The sequence below is a fragment of the Antechinus flavipes genome, chromosome 5 (genome assembly GCF_016432865.1).
Source record: "Antechinus flavipes isolate AdamAnt ecotype Samford, QLD, Australia chromosome 5, AdamAnt_v2, whole genome shotgun sequence".
NCBI lineage: Eukaryota > Metazoa > Chordata > Mammalia > Dasyuromorphia > Dasyuridae > Antechinus > Antechinus flavipes.
This window is the reverse complement of record NC_067402.1, coordinates 285,538,113-285,554,198: the sequence shown is the minus strand read 5'-3', so window position 1 is coordinate 285,554,198 and position 16,086 is coordinate 285,538,113. Positions and strand designations below refer to the sequence as shown.

At 44.7% G+C, this 16,086-nt stretch overlaps 1 protein-coding gene across 1 annotated transcript in view; it reads left to right on the top strand.

The window, feature by feature from the left end:
* The window catches only part of CARD10 (caspase recruitment domain family member 10), a 47,674-nt gene that overhangs the window by 20,518 nt on the left and 11,070 nt on the right, over positions 1–16,086 (top strand). Inside the window, exons 8-14 of the mRNA XM_051961836.1 lie at positions 1,236–1,427; positions 3,418–3,552; positions 4,181–4,296; positions 4,564–4,592; positions 5,237–5,351; positions 13,854–14,010; positions 15,522–15,624. Coding sequence (XP_051817796.1) covers positions 1,236–1,427; positions 3,418–3,552; positions 4,181–4,296; positions 4,564–4,592; positions 5,237–5,351; positions 13,854–14,010; positions 15,522–15,624 — 847 coding nt within the window. The remainder of the gene's footprint in view (positions 1–1,235; positions 1,428–3,417; positions 3,553–4,180; positions 4,297–4,563; positions 4,593–5,236; positions 5,352–13,853; positions 14,011–15,521; positions 15,625–16,086) is intronic.

The window sequence follows — 16,086 nt, the reverse complement described above, 5'->3', positions numbered from 1 at the left end:
CAGTAAAGCGTATCTGGAGCACATTTGAAGTCATAAGACTTGCTGCTGTGTGACTTTGGGCACGATATTTAACCCTTCCTCATCTGTAAAATGGAGGTATAGAATTTTTTGATCTTCAGGTCTTTTTTTTTTTCCTCTTTCTTTTTTTTATTGAAGCTTTTTTATTTTCAAAACATATGCAAGGATAATTTTTCAACATTAACTCTTGCAAGACTTTGTATTCTAATTTCCCTCCATTCCCCTCACTCCTTCCCCTAGATGGCAAATAATCCAATATATGTTAAACATGGTAAATATATATATGTAAATCCAATATAAACATACATATTTATACAATTATCTTGCTGTACAAGAGAAATCAAATCAAAAAGAAAAAATGAGAAAGAAAATAAAATGCAGACAAATAACAAAAAGAGTGAAAATGTATTGTGAACCACACGCAGTTCCCACAGTTTTCTTTCAGGGTGCAGATGGCTCTCATCATCACAGATCATTGGAACTGGTTCAGGTCTTCTTTAAGTCCCATAATCCTCTGTTCTTACTTCACAAAGAGAGATAGAGATGGGGACTAGATATGGAGGACTCCCTTTTCCAGTGCAGCTCAGCTGCTTGTGTGTGGGGGGCAGGTTCTCAGGAGAGGTCTTCTGCTTTGACTGCATGGCTCCTTGTTGGGGACATTCTCAAGGGAATTTGTTTGAGTGAGAGTGGAGTAGATGTCTCTGAGGTTTCTTCTAAGTTTTGATTCACTGAGAATAAACATTAGTCGGGGGGCTAGGTAGTACAATGGATAGAACACTGGTCCTGGATTCCAAAAGGTTCTGAGTTCAAATTTGATTGTGTAACTGGGCAATTTACTTAATTCCAATTATCTCCAAAAAGGAAGAAAGAAAGAGAATAAACATTAGTTAAATCCAACTCCAGTTTTTTTTTTTTAATCACCTTAAAAGCTAGTGCCTCTCAAGGGCTTCTTTCCATCAGTTTCTTGAGCCTGTAGTTTCAGATGCCCATGGGCATTGGTCTTGGATTGAGATGCAGGGGAGCTGAGTTCAAATCTTGGCTTGGCCGGCTGCTACCATGGCACTCTGGGATAGTTCACGTCTCTTCTGTGAGTCATTTTCCTTCTGTTAAAATGGCCTCTGAGTCTCCTTCTAGAGCTGTGATCTCCCGACGACTCCTTAAATTGGTGGCCCAGAATGGGACTCGGTCTTCTTGACATGTTCCGATCCTCCCTGCAGGCCATCCAGAGCCGGGACCACGTTCAGCTCCAATATTCTAAGAGTCTGATTGAGAAGGACCAGTACCGGAAGCAGGTGCGAAGCCTGGAGGCCGAGAGGGATGAGCTGCTGACCACAGTCACCCGGCTGGAGGGGGCTAAGGGCTTGCTGGAAGCCCAGCTCCAGCGGGTCCAGGGCAGTGCTGGCATGAAGGTGAGATGAATGACCCAGGGGCATGTGTGGGACAGGGAAGGGGCTGGAACACTGAAGCAGGGCATGTGTTCCTGAGGTGCTGGGTTTAAATCAGACTTGCTTTATACATGTAGGGAGCAAGCTGCTTAAAGGAATTAATGAATGAATGAAAAACATTTACTAAGCCAAGTGCTGGGTGTATGATGGGAAATCTAGACAGTCCATACTCTCAAGGAGCTGGGAAGGTTCAGCTGTAGGGCAGATGACAAGGGCCAGGGGTGTGGAGGGCACAGAAGCAGGGCAGAGGGTAAGGTCTAATGGTTTCCTATATTATTAGATTATAATTGGTGACTCCTTGCCCATCAGAACGGTATGAGTGATCTTGTCCACTCTGAAGCCAGAGTGAGTAGAGGGACCCAGGAACTTGATTTTTGGGAAAGGCAAAAGGGGCAAGAAAGCCAGAATAGAGATGACCCTTCAGATTTCCTGGGATTAGAGCGATTGAGGGTCAATGTCCAGCCAAGAGAGGGAAGACTGGAAGAAGGCCTTGAGAGAGAGGCTGTGGGGAAGGGCTTGGACTCCAAAGGGCCTTGATTCACTATTCCCTTTCTTTTACATGGAGCTGGGTTATTACATGCCTAGAATTATAGGATTAAAGTCACTCAGACTCATTCTGGTCCAATCCCTATTTGAACAACTCTAAGAAGCTTCTGATTGAAGATCTTTCATGATGGGAAGTTCACTAATTAGCAGCATACTTCTAAAAAGCTTCTGATTGAAGATCTTCTGTGATGGGGAGATTACTACTGAGCAGGATACTTCTAAAAGGCTTCAGATTGAAGATCTTCTGTGATGGGGAAATTACTACTGAGCAGGATACTTCTAAAAAGCTTCAGATTGAAGATCTTCCAAGATGGGAAGCTCACTATTTAACAGGATACCTCTAAAAAGCTTCTGATCGAAGACTTTCCATCTTGGAAAGGTCACTAGTTAACAGGGATACTTCTCAAAAGCTTTTGATTGAAGATCTTCTGCAATGGGGAGATCACTACCTAATAGGACATCTCTAAAAAGCTTCTGATTAAAGACCTTCCATGATGGAAAGTTCACTACTTAACAGAAAAACCTGGCTTAGTTTTGGATAATCTTGATTCTGAAGGCAGGAAACAGCCTCTTTTGTGGCAGGGAGGCTGGCCTTAGGAGAAGGAAGATCAGGTTCAAATCTTACTTCTTTCACGTCCATTAGCTAGGCAACTCACTTTATTAGTCTTAGTTCTTTATCTTATTTTTTTATTATTAGTTTTATATATTAATAATATTATTATTAGTTTATTTGTTAATTAGTCTTTATTTAGTTTTAGACTTTCAGGTGAGTCTAAGACTAAACCTTGCAGACTTGTCTCAGTGGAAATAAATGAATGTTGCTAATTATAATTCTGCTACTTACTAAGTGAACTTACACAAATCCCTTTACTTCTTGGTCTGTTTCTTCATTTCCTTCTAGCCCTGAATCTATAATCAAAAGAGATGAAATTTAACCGTTGGCAATTCCCCTTTCCCAGCCTCTTTCCCCACTCCAGGGGCAGGCAAATCAAATCTTATGCTCTTCCACATAACAAAGGGCCCTTCATATCTTTAAAGATGTTCCCACTGAGTCTCTTCTCTGGATGTAGCATCCTTAGCTCTGTCAGCTGATCCCCTTAGGATGCGGTCTCTGGCCATCTTGCCGGAGCTGTCAGTGTCTTTTCTAGAATGTGACCCTGAATTTGGACTTTGCCCAAAGTGAGGCAGGAGTCTTCAAGATCTGGAAGGGTGGGCTGGGGACGGGCGCCCTTTCTCTGGGACTTTTGCTTCCTGTACTTTGTATACATGCTGTGTTTATCTGCTACTATGTTGGAGTCTCTATAGAATGGAGGTTCCGTGAAGGCAGAGCTGACTGCTCTTGTCTCCCGGTGCTAAGGAAGCTTTGGCTTGGTGGGTCCATCGTTGACCTTCCCTCCCTTCTCCTCAGGCCTGCAACTCTTCTCACTCCCTGTGCTCCAACCTCAGCAGCACCTGGAGTCTCAGTGAGTGCCCCTCTCTGTTGGGGAGTCTAGACGTGCCCGGGGAGACCACCCCTTCTGGAGGCTCTGAGCCCCGTACATTGGTAAGAGGCCGAATCTCAAGGAAGTAGGGCTAGTTGTGTGGGAAAGGAAACAGGGACTGCCCTGGATTTGGGGGTTGGGGGATTTTATCTTGCTGTTGCTGCTTCCCATCTATGTCACCTAGACAGCTGACATCCCTTCTTGGGGCCTCAGTTTCCCCATCAGAGAAAACAAAACTGATTCTTTCACTCCCTAGTTTGCGGAGGATTGTTGAGAGGGAATCCCTTCGTAAACTTTAACGACCTGTAGAAAGGGGAGTTGTTTTGGGAGGTCTGGGATTCTTGGGTTCCTTGTCCCTGAATGAGGTATATCTGAAAGGCAGGGGAGGCCCTGCAGCTAGGGCAGAGCCTGGCCGACTGGTTTGGGCTCACCAGTGTTGCCCCTATATTGGCTGAAACTTGTTCCTTGACAAATTGCGAATGGGAGAAGAGCTAAAGGGACGCAGGATTTGGGCCTGAATGAGGTTGTCCAAAGGGCTTTGTTTTACAGATGAGCATGTTGGGGATCGGAGGTGATGTGACCCTCTGAACATCACATAACTAGGGCAGAGTGAAAGCAGGAGCTCTTTGGAGGGAATGGGGAGGGCCCGGTGAATGGTCCCCACATCCTTGTTGACTCTTTTTTTCCCAGGAGGAGATGGTGGACAGTGAAAAGGAGATCAACCGCCTCTCCATCCTGCCCTTCCCCCCCAGCGCCGGCTCCATCCTCCGGCGGCAACGAGAGGAAGACCCTGCACCCCCAAAGAGGTAGAGTGCATGATGGACCCAAACCATCGGGAGGCTGTGGCAAGCCCAGGGAATGACCCCGGAACCTCTTACTTCGGGCTAACTATGTGGCCACATAGTTAGTCTGAGGTCCTGAGGCCCTGGGAGCACCAATGCTCTGCCCTGTGATGGAATCATCCTCCTCATTGAGGATGTTATAGGAGGGGACGGGATGGAAAGTCCTTTGGTCTCTGGGTCTAGATTCTCTACTTTATCCCCATCCTCCTCTTCCTCTCTCTCTCCTTGCAGGTCCTCCAGCAGCACATCCGACATACCAGGTAGTCAAACCCATGGTCTGGAGGAGGGCAGGGGCAGACATGGATCCACCTAGCCAGGATCTCAGTGGGCTTCCTTGGAAGAGGAGGAGGGGGAAGAGGGAGCAGGGCCCAAATGCCTCTTTCCAAGGGAGTTTCCTGTGCTCCCAGGGTGGAAGAGGATGGGAACCTTCCCCCAGTCTTTTTTTCTGGCTTATGTTTTAATCCTGCTCTTCTGCCAACCCAGCTTAGATCCCTTGCCTGGGAAACCCTGAATTAGATCCTCCTGTGGAGCAGGAGTGAGGTTCCCAGGGACCCAAACTCTAGGGGAGTAGCTGAGTTTAATCTAGCCTTGGTTTATAAATTGTCCCCTCAACTCAAGCCTTTAGGATCTTGTTAGTATCAGGTTTGATGGCAAAGGTGCTCAGGGAGACCAGATCAGCATTGATGGATTCAGGGACCCCTGAGGACATCTGGGAGGAACAAGAGTGGGACCCAAGCTCTGGAGCCCCAAATAGTGACCTTGGACCTAGAACTGTGGGCCTCTGGGTTCTGGTGTGTGGGATGTGAGGGGCCAGGTCCCAGAGGGCTTCCTTCCCCCCCCGGCTTTCTGGCCTCCTCCCTCACAGCCAGCACTGACCCGGATGTCTGTTCTTTCCCCCCTCAAGGGAGCATCACCCACAAGCCGTGGTCTCCTGGGCTTTCCTCATCCTCATCCTCTGATGTTCTGTGGCCCACAGGAAAGTCAGACGCTCGAGGCTGTAGCTCAGAGGTGCTGAACAGGTACTGTTTGGCCAAGCTCTGCTTCCTCCTTTCTTAGAGGGCTGCGAGTGCTGTCTGTGGGGGGTGATTGGGCTGAGAGGTGAGGGAGAGTGATGGCTGCCCTTCACTACAGCTCTGTGCTGATTAAGCCTTTGGTGTTCGTTAGGAACCGGGCAGAGCAGAGACTGTCATCCCTTACTTTCCAGATGAGAAACTGAGGCTTAGAGAGGGGGAGAGACTTGTATTTTTTTCTTTGAAGGGTTCACCTTTGGGGTGTGGGGATGTATGTGACAAAGAGAGAGAGGAAGAGGGAGGGAGGGAGACAGAGAGGGAAAGAGAGACAGAGACAGAGACACAGAGACAGAGAGAGACAGAAACAGAGACAAAGATGAGAGACAGAAACAGGGAGAGACAGAGGGAGAGATAGAGAGCCAGAGATAGAGAGAAGGAGAGAGAGATGAGAAAAAGACAGAGACAGATGAGAGAGACAGAGACAAAGATGAGAGAGACAGAAACAGGGAGAGACAGAGGGAGAGATAGAGAGGCAGAGATAGAAAGAGGAGGGAGAGAGAGATGAGAAAAAGACAGAGACAGATGAGAGAGACAGAGACAGAAAAAAGAGACAGAGACAGAGATAGAGAGAGACAAAGAGGTGAGACACAGAGAGCCAGAACCAGAGCCAGAGACACAGAGAGAGCAGGGAGGAAAGGGAGAAAGTTGAGAGAAAGACACAGAGACAAAAAGAGAGAGAAGGGGGTGGAGGAGGGATTCCCCAAAGGCCTGTGGATAAGAGAGGCAGAGGGGAGCATCCTGACCTCACACACCTTCCTTCAGCTCAGTCAGTAAGCCCCTTTATGTGCTGTTTTGCCCTTGACCACTGGATCCTCAGAGGAGGTTGGGCAGGGATCTTAGAGTCCATCTGATTCCACTCTATCGTTTTGGAGCTGAGAACAGGAACTCCTGGACTCAGGCTGGAATTCGCACTCAGATCCTTGGTCCGTCACTCTGTTACCTTATCACCTGCTCCGGTGGCAGTCCCTTCTCTGGATTTTCTGGACTCTGGGCTCTCTTCCTGTCTCTCAGCTCCCTCTCGGGCTATTTGGCTGATCCATGTGTTTATGGTGACCCATAGCTCTGGGTAATCCTGGAAACTCAGGCTGGGCCCGCTTCTCTCTCTCCTCTTGGAAGCTGGCAGTGGGTTGTGGGAGCCTCGATTTAGACCCAGAGCTGCAGTCTCCTTTGACCCTCATCATTTTCTAAACTCAAAGTGAAGGGGTTTGTCCAAGATCACACAAATCATCAGGCCCCCTGGCTAAGATTCGAACTCTAGACTTCTGGTTCCAAATCTAGGATTCTAACTTGTACATTCAGAGAAGCTTTCCATCCTTCTTTTCACTTGTTTGAGCTCCCTAGGGAGGTAGAGGGCCCTCTGTCCGCTGCAGGGCACTTTCTCTGTCCCTGTCAGGCTCTGGTCTCCATGCCAAGGCTGGTGGGAATATCTGAGCAAGGATCCCTTCCCCGCCCTGCGCGCACGCACACACACACACACACACACACACACACACACACACACACACACTGAGGCTCCGAAGCCCCTGTATTGTTTTGTTCCTGCAGAGCCTTTCTGGGGAAGGTATAGAAGGAACCACCCTTCCCTTTCTTTCCTGCTTCTTTCCTGCCCCCCTCGTGGGCCCCCCAGCGGCCCCTTCCTTTGGGAGCCCGAGCTCAGCGCTGCAGCGGGGGCCGTGGCTGCTGTCCAGCCCCTGACTCAGGAATGTGGGCCTAGCCAGGGCCCTTCATTCACGGGCTCTTCCTGCCCCCGCCTGGAGGCCAGAGGAGGGGGAGCGCCTCGGCAGCCAGGCCCTTGGTGCTGAGGGGGGACACTGGACAGGCGGGCAGGCAGGGAATTGTGGGAGGGAGGACAGACAGAAAATTATGGGAGGGGGATAGACAGACAGACAGGAAATTGAGGGGGGATAGACAGACAGAAGGACTTATGAGAGGGGGATGGACAGACAGATAGGGAATTGGGGAGGGGGAATAGATGTAATTGGAAGGATAATTAACCCTACAGAGAGTTTTGTCGAATGATGAGGAGAAGATAGATTAAAAAGGGGGGATTGACAGAGGGGACGCAGTGAATGGGGTGGAGATGGAGAGAGCTAAGAAATAGGGAAAAGCAATAGATTCCAGGAGCAGAAAGCTGGGCTCTGACATCAGAAATTGTCTTGCCTCTGAGGCTTAGAAGAGTCCCTTAATATTGCTGAGCCTCAGTTTCCTCATCTGTAATAGGGAGCAGAGTCTAAGGCTCTTTCCAGTTCTAGGATGACATATAAATGACAGCCTTTCTATCTTTCAAGTTTTCTTACACATTATTCTCTCTTTGAACTTTCCTGTCCAACTCTACTGGTTAGATGGGTCACCTAACAAATGGCTGATTTTCTTCCTTCCCTCCCTCTCTCCTTCCTTTCCTTTCTTCCTCCTACTTCCTTCTTTCTTCCTTCCTCTCTTTTTTCTTTCTTTCTCTGTTTCTTTCTTCCTTCCTTCTGTCCTTCCTTCTTTCCTCTCTTTCTTTTTTCTTTCTTTCTCTTTCCTCTTTCTTTCTGTTTCTTCCTTCCTTCTTTCTTCCTTCCTTCCTTCTTTCCTCTCTTTTCTTTCTCTCTTTCCTTTCTTTCTTTCTCTCTGTTTCTTCCTTCTGTCCTTCTTCTTTCCTCTCTTTTCTTTCTCTATTCCTTCCTTCCTTCTTTCCTCTTTTTTCTTTCTCTCTTTCCTCTTTCTTTCCCTCTCTAATTCTTCCTTCCTTTCCTCTCTTTCTTTCTCTTTCCTCTTTTTCTCTCTGTTTCTTCCTTCCTTCTTTCCTCTCTTTCTTTTTTCTTTTTTTCTCTTTTTCCTCTCTTTCTCTCTCTCTCTGTTTCTTCCTTCCTTCCTTCTCTTTCCATCACCCAGTAAACATTTATTAAGCTCTTACTATATGCCAGGAACTGTCGACACTGAGGACACAAAGAAAGACAAAAGACGGTCCCTGCTTTGGAAAAATGGGCTGTTCACTCAAGATTTACTTAATATCCAATGCATTAAAAGTTTGGTTTTATGATAAAGAATGTTTGGGTAAATCTTGCAAACTTAAATTTTGTAAAACAGCTGTTTGCAATAAAAGGAGGAGGGCATATAACACGTTAATTTTTGTAGTTTTTAAAATGCTAAGATCAAAAATCCAGAAAGTTTTCAGGCCCAGGGAGCCTAGTGTCTAACAAAGGGGAGGCGAAGGGGCCTTAGAGATGCAGATAACTCTGTATAATGATACATAAATTGACACCGGTCAGCGTAGGGCAAGGGCAGAATTCAGGGGATTAGCTAAGGCTTCCTCCCCCCTGGTGGCCAGCTGTTGTTACTACATTCTTCTGAGTTTAGCCAGATAGTCCTTCCCTGGAACATCTGGAATCCTTACCTGTCAGGTGGGACTTACCCGAGCTGTCATAGCCTTGGGGACCCCCCTCAGATGATACTGGGGGGAGAACTTTACTGGAGATATAATAATGATGATGATGATGAAGATGATGATGGTTATTATGACCGTAATTATCACCATTATTATTACTATTTTTTATTATTATAACTTTTTATTGACAGAATTTATCACCATTATTATACCCCAAATGATACTTATAAGCTAGAAAGGCAGTGTGGTGCAATGGACTGGAATCTGTGGGATCAGGGGCCTCTGGTGACATGCTGGCTGTGTGACCTTAGACAAGTCAGCCTCCCAACACTCTAAACGTCTCTCTGGGACTATAGATGGCAGAGCAGGGACTCTGCCTTGGTGAGGGAGATTCCTCATTGGGATTTCCTGTATCGGTGAAATCCCGGTCAAGATCCTCTTGCTTCCTAATTAACTAAATATCACTGGCGTGAGAAGCAGCGTGGTCCAGCGAATGGCGATCTGGCCTTGCTATCAGAAAGATCACATTCAAGTCCCACTTCTGATACAATACACTTTACCCTTTCAGAGTCTCGGGACATTCTTATAGGCAATAATGATAACGATAATAATGATCATCCAAATGTCTATAATTCCTTAAGATTTACTTTACAAATATTCTCTCATTTGATTCTCTCAACAATTCTGAAAGGGAGTGTTATTATTATTTGCATTTTACAGATGGGGAAACTGAGGCAAGCAGGGAAAGTGACTTGTTCAGAAATTAAAGGTCTGAAGCTGAATACTCTGTATTTTCCAAGCCCAGTGTTCTGTTTATTAGGCATTTATCATAACCAGTGATCTCTTTGAGAGCAGAAACTGTTTTTTTTTGGCCTTTCTATGCACAGGGTCAAGAAGGTGATTAATAAATATTTCTTAATAAATAAATAAATCATAATAAATGACTGATTAGCGTACCTAGTTTTACATTGGCAGAAGGATTTCTAAACTAGTGAAATCAGGTTTGGTCCAAAATCATTGTAATAATAATAACGAAAATAATAATAATTAATAAATTGTGCAGAGTGTGTGGCTTTATGAGTGTGGATCCTCTGTCCACTGAAGCAGACGCCCTACTTTTTGTTACCTTAGCTGTGAGTTTCTGTGGCTGTGAAATCTCTTTCCTTCTTGGGTAGTGGTCATGAGGCTCTCAGCTTAGTAGATTTTGTCTTTTATTTGTGATAACCTCGCCTTTCACCTTCACAACCAGTTCCAGTGGAGGGAGTGCTGCCTTTGGAGTCTAAGCCTCCAGCTTAAGGACCTTAGATATCCCCAAATCCAACCATCTCATTTTACAGAACAGGAAACCGAGGCTTGGAGACATTTTAAGCAACTCTCTCAGGGTGGCACAGGTAGTGTATATCTAAGGCAGGATTTGAAATGTCATCTTGCTTTTTTAGGTGAGGGAGTTCCTGTTTTTGAATCCCAGCTTGACTGCTTTCTACTTGTGTGATCTGGAACAAGGAAATTCACCTCTCTGGGTCTCAGTTTCTTTCTGTAAAAATGAGTAGGTTGAACTAGATGGCCTTTGAGATGCCTTCCAGCTTAAAATTTTATAATCACTCCTGTCCCTAGAGCGTGGGACGACTAGGACCTGCTAGAGCATGTAGTTTCCTTCCAAAGCTATTGAGAACCCAGGGTCAGCCCCAGAATATGATGAGCATGGGAGGAGTGTTTTGCTGAAGGAGTGTAATTACAGCTGATGTTTGGTTGGCTCTGCCTTGGCAGCATTGGAGAGTGGGAAAAAATTACTTTAGAGTCAAAGAACCCAGGCATAAATTCTGATAGTTATTACCTATATGACCTTAGGTAAGTTACTTCAACTCAATGGACCCAAATTTCCTATAAAATGTAAAAATCCATAAATAGCAGGGTTTGGTTTGTATTTCTTCTAGTTCTAGAAACAAGAACCTGGTATCCTTGGGAATTCAGAAAAAGAACTTGGTTAGTGGCCCTGACACTTTGTGGGTCACCCACAATCATCCCTACCTTTTTTGAGAGCTAAAGATGCCCGGGGATCTCAGGAACTGAGGTGGCCCAGGTATACCTAAAGCTATACCCAGAGAACAATCTTTCTAGAAAATCTTGCCCTCAAGCTACACAGCAGGAACTGGTCAGTTCATCAATAATTAACCAGCATTTATTAAACACTCAGAAGCTGCCTTCTAAGAGCTCACAATCAATGAAAGAGATAACACGCAAGTAACTATTCAAAATATGTAGATAAATTGGATATCATCAATGTATCACAAAGTTTTATTGCTTAATGACTGAGGTTTAGAAGGAATTGCCTGGCACTTTAAGTGGAGCCTTGAGATTCTTCTTGCTATTATTCTGGGATTCACCACACCCTGCTGTAATCAGTCATCTCATGCCTCAGTTTCCATTCCTATATCATGAGGAAATATTCACAGAACCAGATCTTTTTACAAACCTGGGACAGGAGAGTCATAGCTGGAGATTCGCTTCCAGATGAGTAAAGTGAAATAAGTCCATTTTTATTTGGAGCACCAGACTAAGGAAGGGCAGTAAACTTGGAATAGAGGGCTTTTGGCTGTGATTGAGAAGAGCAGTGTGGTGTTGTGTGTGTGTGTGTGTGTGTGTGTGTGTGTGTGTGTGTGTAGGAGCCTGATTTTTGGTGCTAGTTCCCCCGATTGTGCTTCTGACTATTAAAATTATGTCTGGGACTTAGGAAGAGGATGAGAGGTGCCTCAGACATCCCCTAGTACATAATAGTGCTATATACATCATATATATTCCCCCTCTGGGCCTATCATTTTATGTTTGGATGTATATTTCCATGTCAATCCATCTTCAGATAGTGACTAGTTATGCTAACCTCTGTCTGCCTCATTTTCCTTAATTGTATTGTTGTGTGGTGAGGGTGTTTCGAGGAGTAAATGAAATAATTGAATGCTTAGCATGATATTTGGCACATAATAGGTGCCATATAGATGCTTGTTATTGTTATTGTTCATTATAATATGACCTCTAGTGTCCTATCCTGCCCTGAATTTGTGATCCCATGATCCAGTGGGAGATTAGATAATCATGAAAAAGAAATAGTTCTTATTTTCCAAGAGCTTATATGTTACTGGGAAAACAAAATGTCCACATCAGTAAATATAAGCATTGATTAGATGACTGCTGTATACAGAGCCCTGGGGTGGTTTTGAGAGGAGATACAAAATTTAAATAAGATCTGGTCCAAGTTAGGGATAAGCCCCCCAGCCTGGAATATAGGCTAATACACAGTTGTTTCATATGAGGTCTGAAGAAGGAAGGTAATTTATTACTTTTTGAGGAATGCGGCAAGACATCTTCTGAGCTGGTGATGGTTGGATTTTAAAATGTGGGAAGGGCAAAGTAGAGGGAAGCCAGGGCATTCATTCCTAAGAAAACAGCAAGGGCAAATGCAAAATACTGGGGCAAAGTAGAGGATGTTGGGTGAAGGGTTGGTGGACAGAGTTGTTCATTTTTCCTGGGGCATTGAGTGTATGTAAGATGTTACAAGATGGAGAGGACAGTAGCAGCCCTGCTGTGATCTGTTATCTTCACCCTCTTAGCATCTAGAAGTGAGAAAGGGGGTTCAGATTTTGGGCTGGCTTTTAACAAGGGTCAGGAAGCTAAAGGAGGTAGGAGATGGTGTTCAGCAGGGGACAATCACAGGATCTTTATTAATCAGACTTTTAGAGCAATGGTGTCTGAGGGCCCCCTTGGTCTGGCCCTACTCTTACCTAGCCAACTTGTCACCTGCCTCTTCTCCTTTGTTCATTCTACACCCCACACAAACTATACTTTTCCTTCTCTAGATAGCCGACATCATCCAAAACTCACTTCTATTCTCTTTCTGAGATGTATTTCCTACACTTTAAATCAAGTTGACAAACACTAACCCCTTCAATGAGCTCACCATTTCTTGTTTTCCCTGTCTCCTCCAAGTTGGAAATACAGTAACCCCTCCCGAACCCAATCTCTGTCTCTCTAATAGTTTGCCCTACCATAGGCAGCCTGGGAGATTATCTTCTTGGGAGGGACATTCTATTTCATACCAGAACTCCTGAGCCCAAGTGATCCACCAGCTGCAGCCTTCTCTGTACCAGACTTTCCCTTCCTCCCAGCATGCTCTTGCTTTGTCATCTTTGATCTTCAAACTTCTGGCGTACACATTAATAACAACACTTCTTATATACATATGAATTCAAGATTTGCCAAGTATATAAATATAGAATAACTTTAAAATTAAGGTTTGCAAAGCTTGTATATTGTCAAGGGAGATCATACATAACCCTTAAAGTGCTATATATGAATGCTAAATTCTCTTCCTCCTCCTCATTATACATTTGACATCTCTATAGCTGGAAGGTTTCCAAACCCTCTTCCTCCATTATCTCCTTTGTATCTTACATCTATCTCATGTAGTAGATAGGGGAGATACTTTAATCCCCATTTTTTTAGTTATATTTTTTAAAAAATATTTTTAATACACATTGTTTTATGAATCATGTCGGGAGAGAAAAATTAGAACAAAAGGGAAAAACCATGGGAGGGGAAAAAAAAACCCGAAAAAAGAAGTGAACATAGCACATGTTGATTTACATTCAATCTCCATAGCTCTTTTTCTGAATGCAAATGACATTTTCTGTCCAAAGTCTTTCTACTTTCTTGTATTGTTTCCTCCTGTAAGACAGGAAGGATGTTTCAAAGCCTGCAGAGGATCACGTATATACATAGAAGATTTTATCCTTGTTTTATTCTGGACCGCTTGGGCAGTCACACTGCTGAAGTCCATGGTCCCCTTCTCAGAACCATTTTTTTTTCTGCTCACATTCATAATTAAATAAAATGCTAAATTTCAGTTAGATTTTAGCAGAAATTAAAATGTGATTTTTTTTTTTTCTTATTCAAATCTGTGGACTTAGGAATCCGACCATAGCCTGTGGATCCCAGGTTAAGAATGCCATGATTTAGGAGATTCTCAGAAATTGATTGTTTGGACTCAGATTCCCAACTCCTAACGTTCCTCTTTGTTTCTTTTCCCTCAGGTCACTAGCTACACGGGCCTCATCTAGACAGAGTCCTCCAGGTGGTCCAGAATCCCAAGAGAAGGGAACAGATAGCACATCTTTCCTTGGGAGCAACCACTCTGGAGTGGTTCTACGTCGGGCACTGTCAGGCCCAGGAACAGAATCCACAGTGGAGGTGAGGGATGGCCACCTATTAGAGGCGAGATCTGTGGTTGATTGAGCCCTGGACTTGGACTGGGGGGACAACCATGGATTGCGCAACCAGAGGCTAAACATCCCAGATTCTGAATCATTGGGCAAGGCTTCTGGGTAATGGCCAGTACAGAAATGGACCTGAATGAGTGACAACTTTACCGATTCTACCTTGATTTCAGGAAAGGGACTTTCGATCCAAATGTTAGAATTGGATAGACCTGAGAAAATTTGAATGCTAAAGCTAGAGTGTTCCTACAACATGGAATGTTGTTGTCAGGAAGGGTCTTAGAACTTGAATGTTCGAGTTAGGAGGACCTTAGAACATGGAATGTTCAAGTTGGGAGGGCCCTTAGAACATGGAATGTTTGAATTGGGAGGGCCCTTAGAATATAGAATGTTTGATCTGGGAGGACCCTTAGAACATGGAATGTTAGAGTTGAGAGATCCCTTAGAACCTGGAATGTTTGAGCTGGGAGGGACCTTGCTCATGGAATGTCAGAGCTAATATTAAAACACAGTGTTAACATAAAAAAGTACAGGTCCCAGAGGTGACTGGGCAAACATTCTATGTCTTTTGAGGGTGTCTAATTTTGTTGTTTTTTAAAGTCATTTTTTTCATTCATCACATTTAGTCAGTGTAATCCCATTTGGGATTTTCTTGGCAGAAATACTGGAGCGGTTTGCCATTTTCTTCTCCAGTTTATTATACAGATGAGGAAACTGAGGCAAAGGGGGTTAAATGTCCAGCCCAGGGTCTCACAGCTTATAAGTATCTGAGGTCAGGTTTGGACTTAGAGGATGCATCTTGTGACTCTAGACCCAGCCCTGGAGTACTGCACTACTTAGCTGCCCATCCAACTTTACAGGGCACTTACAGGCTTCATAAGGAGACAAAGTTTTACAGACTGTCCAGACAGGGGCAATAAATGTGTTGAAGGAAGTTGGCTTAGAGAATACAAATTGGTTGATGTTAAACAGGGAACTTCCTGGTAATTGGCGTGGAGGTGGATGAATCAGGTTTAAATTCCAGTAGGACTAGAAGGGGAGGGAAAAGAGCAAAGGTTCTTTTTTGTAGCCTTAAGGATCCCTTCCCAGAATCATGTTTTTAAATGCATCAAATCAAATGTAGAGGATTCCAAAGGAAACTTAACATATGGCAATACAATTAAAATATATATATATATTTTTTAAACACGTTCTTAGGCCTCAATTTAAGAACCTAGAGGATCATTGTTGGACCCAATTTCTATGCTGACATATTAAGGATAAAGCCCCCAGAGACCAGGAAAGGAGTAGGATGTCTGTGATTGGGAATGGATCCAGCCTGGGGAGAGAGGCACAGGATAAGATATCAAGTAGTGGGAGGATGTTCCGTCAATCTCTAAAGTTCATTCCTGATTATTCCTGAAAGCTTGTCCTTTCCTCTCAAAAACCCAAACTATCCTAAAATTGGGTAACAGCTTTACTTCTTCCTTTTCTGTGTTTCACCAGCTGAGAAGAGACAATACCAGCCGGGAGGATGCCCAGGGCCAGCTGAGCACCCTACACAGGAACAAGGCCGACAACTTCTTCACCTTCTTCCCGAATATGAAAGGTGAGGACTGTCATTGTTCTTGGAGCTCAACCCTGGTCTGCAGAGGAAGCCCCATGATGAGAAAGGTAGAAGAAGGGGCCTGCCAGCCAGAGTCTCCCTGGCACTGTAGCTCTTAACCAAGTGGGAGAGCAGGGTCTTTTCTCTGCCCTTCTCCCACTAGTCTGCTCTTCTTAACCCCTTTCTCTGGTTTACTCTCTTGGATTAGAAGAGAACTTGGGTATCTGGAGACTTTTGATCATGGGAATCAGTCTCATGAGATGTTAGAGATCACATATGCAAACATGCTCATTTCACAGCAGAAAGTGGATGTTCTTATACTCAAAGTCAGCCTGGGAAAATGAGCTGTGGGGGTGCTGCCTCCTGGTCTGGGTCTGCTCCCCATTCTGACTTCTCTGCTGCTGGGTGCCTGTCTTCTTTACCTAGCTGCTAGTGGGTGCAATAAATAGAACACTTGGTCTGGAG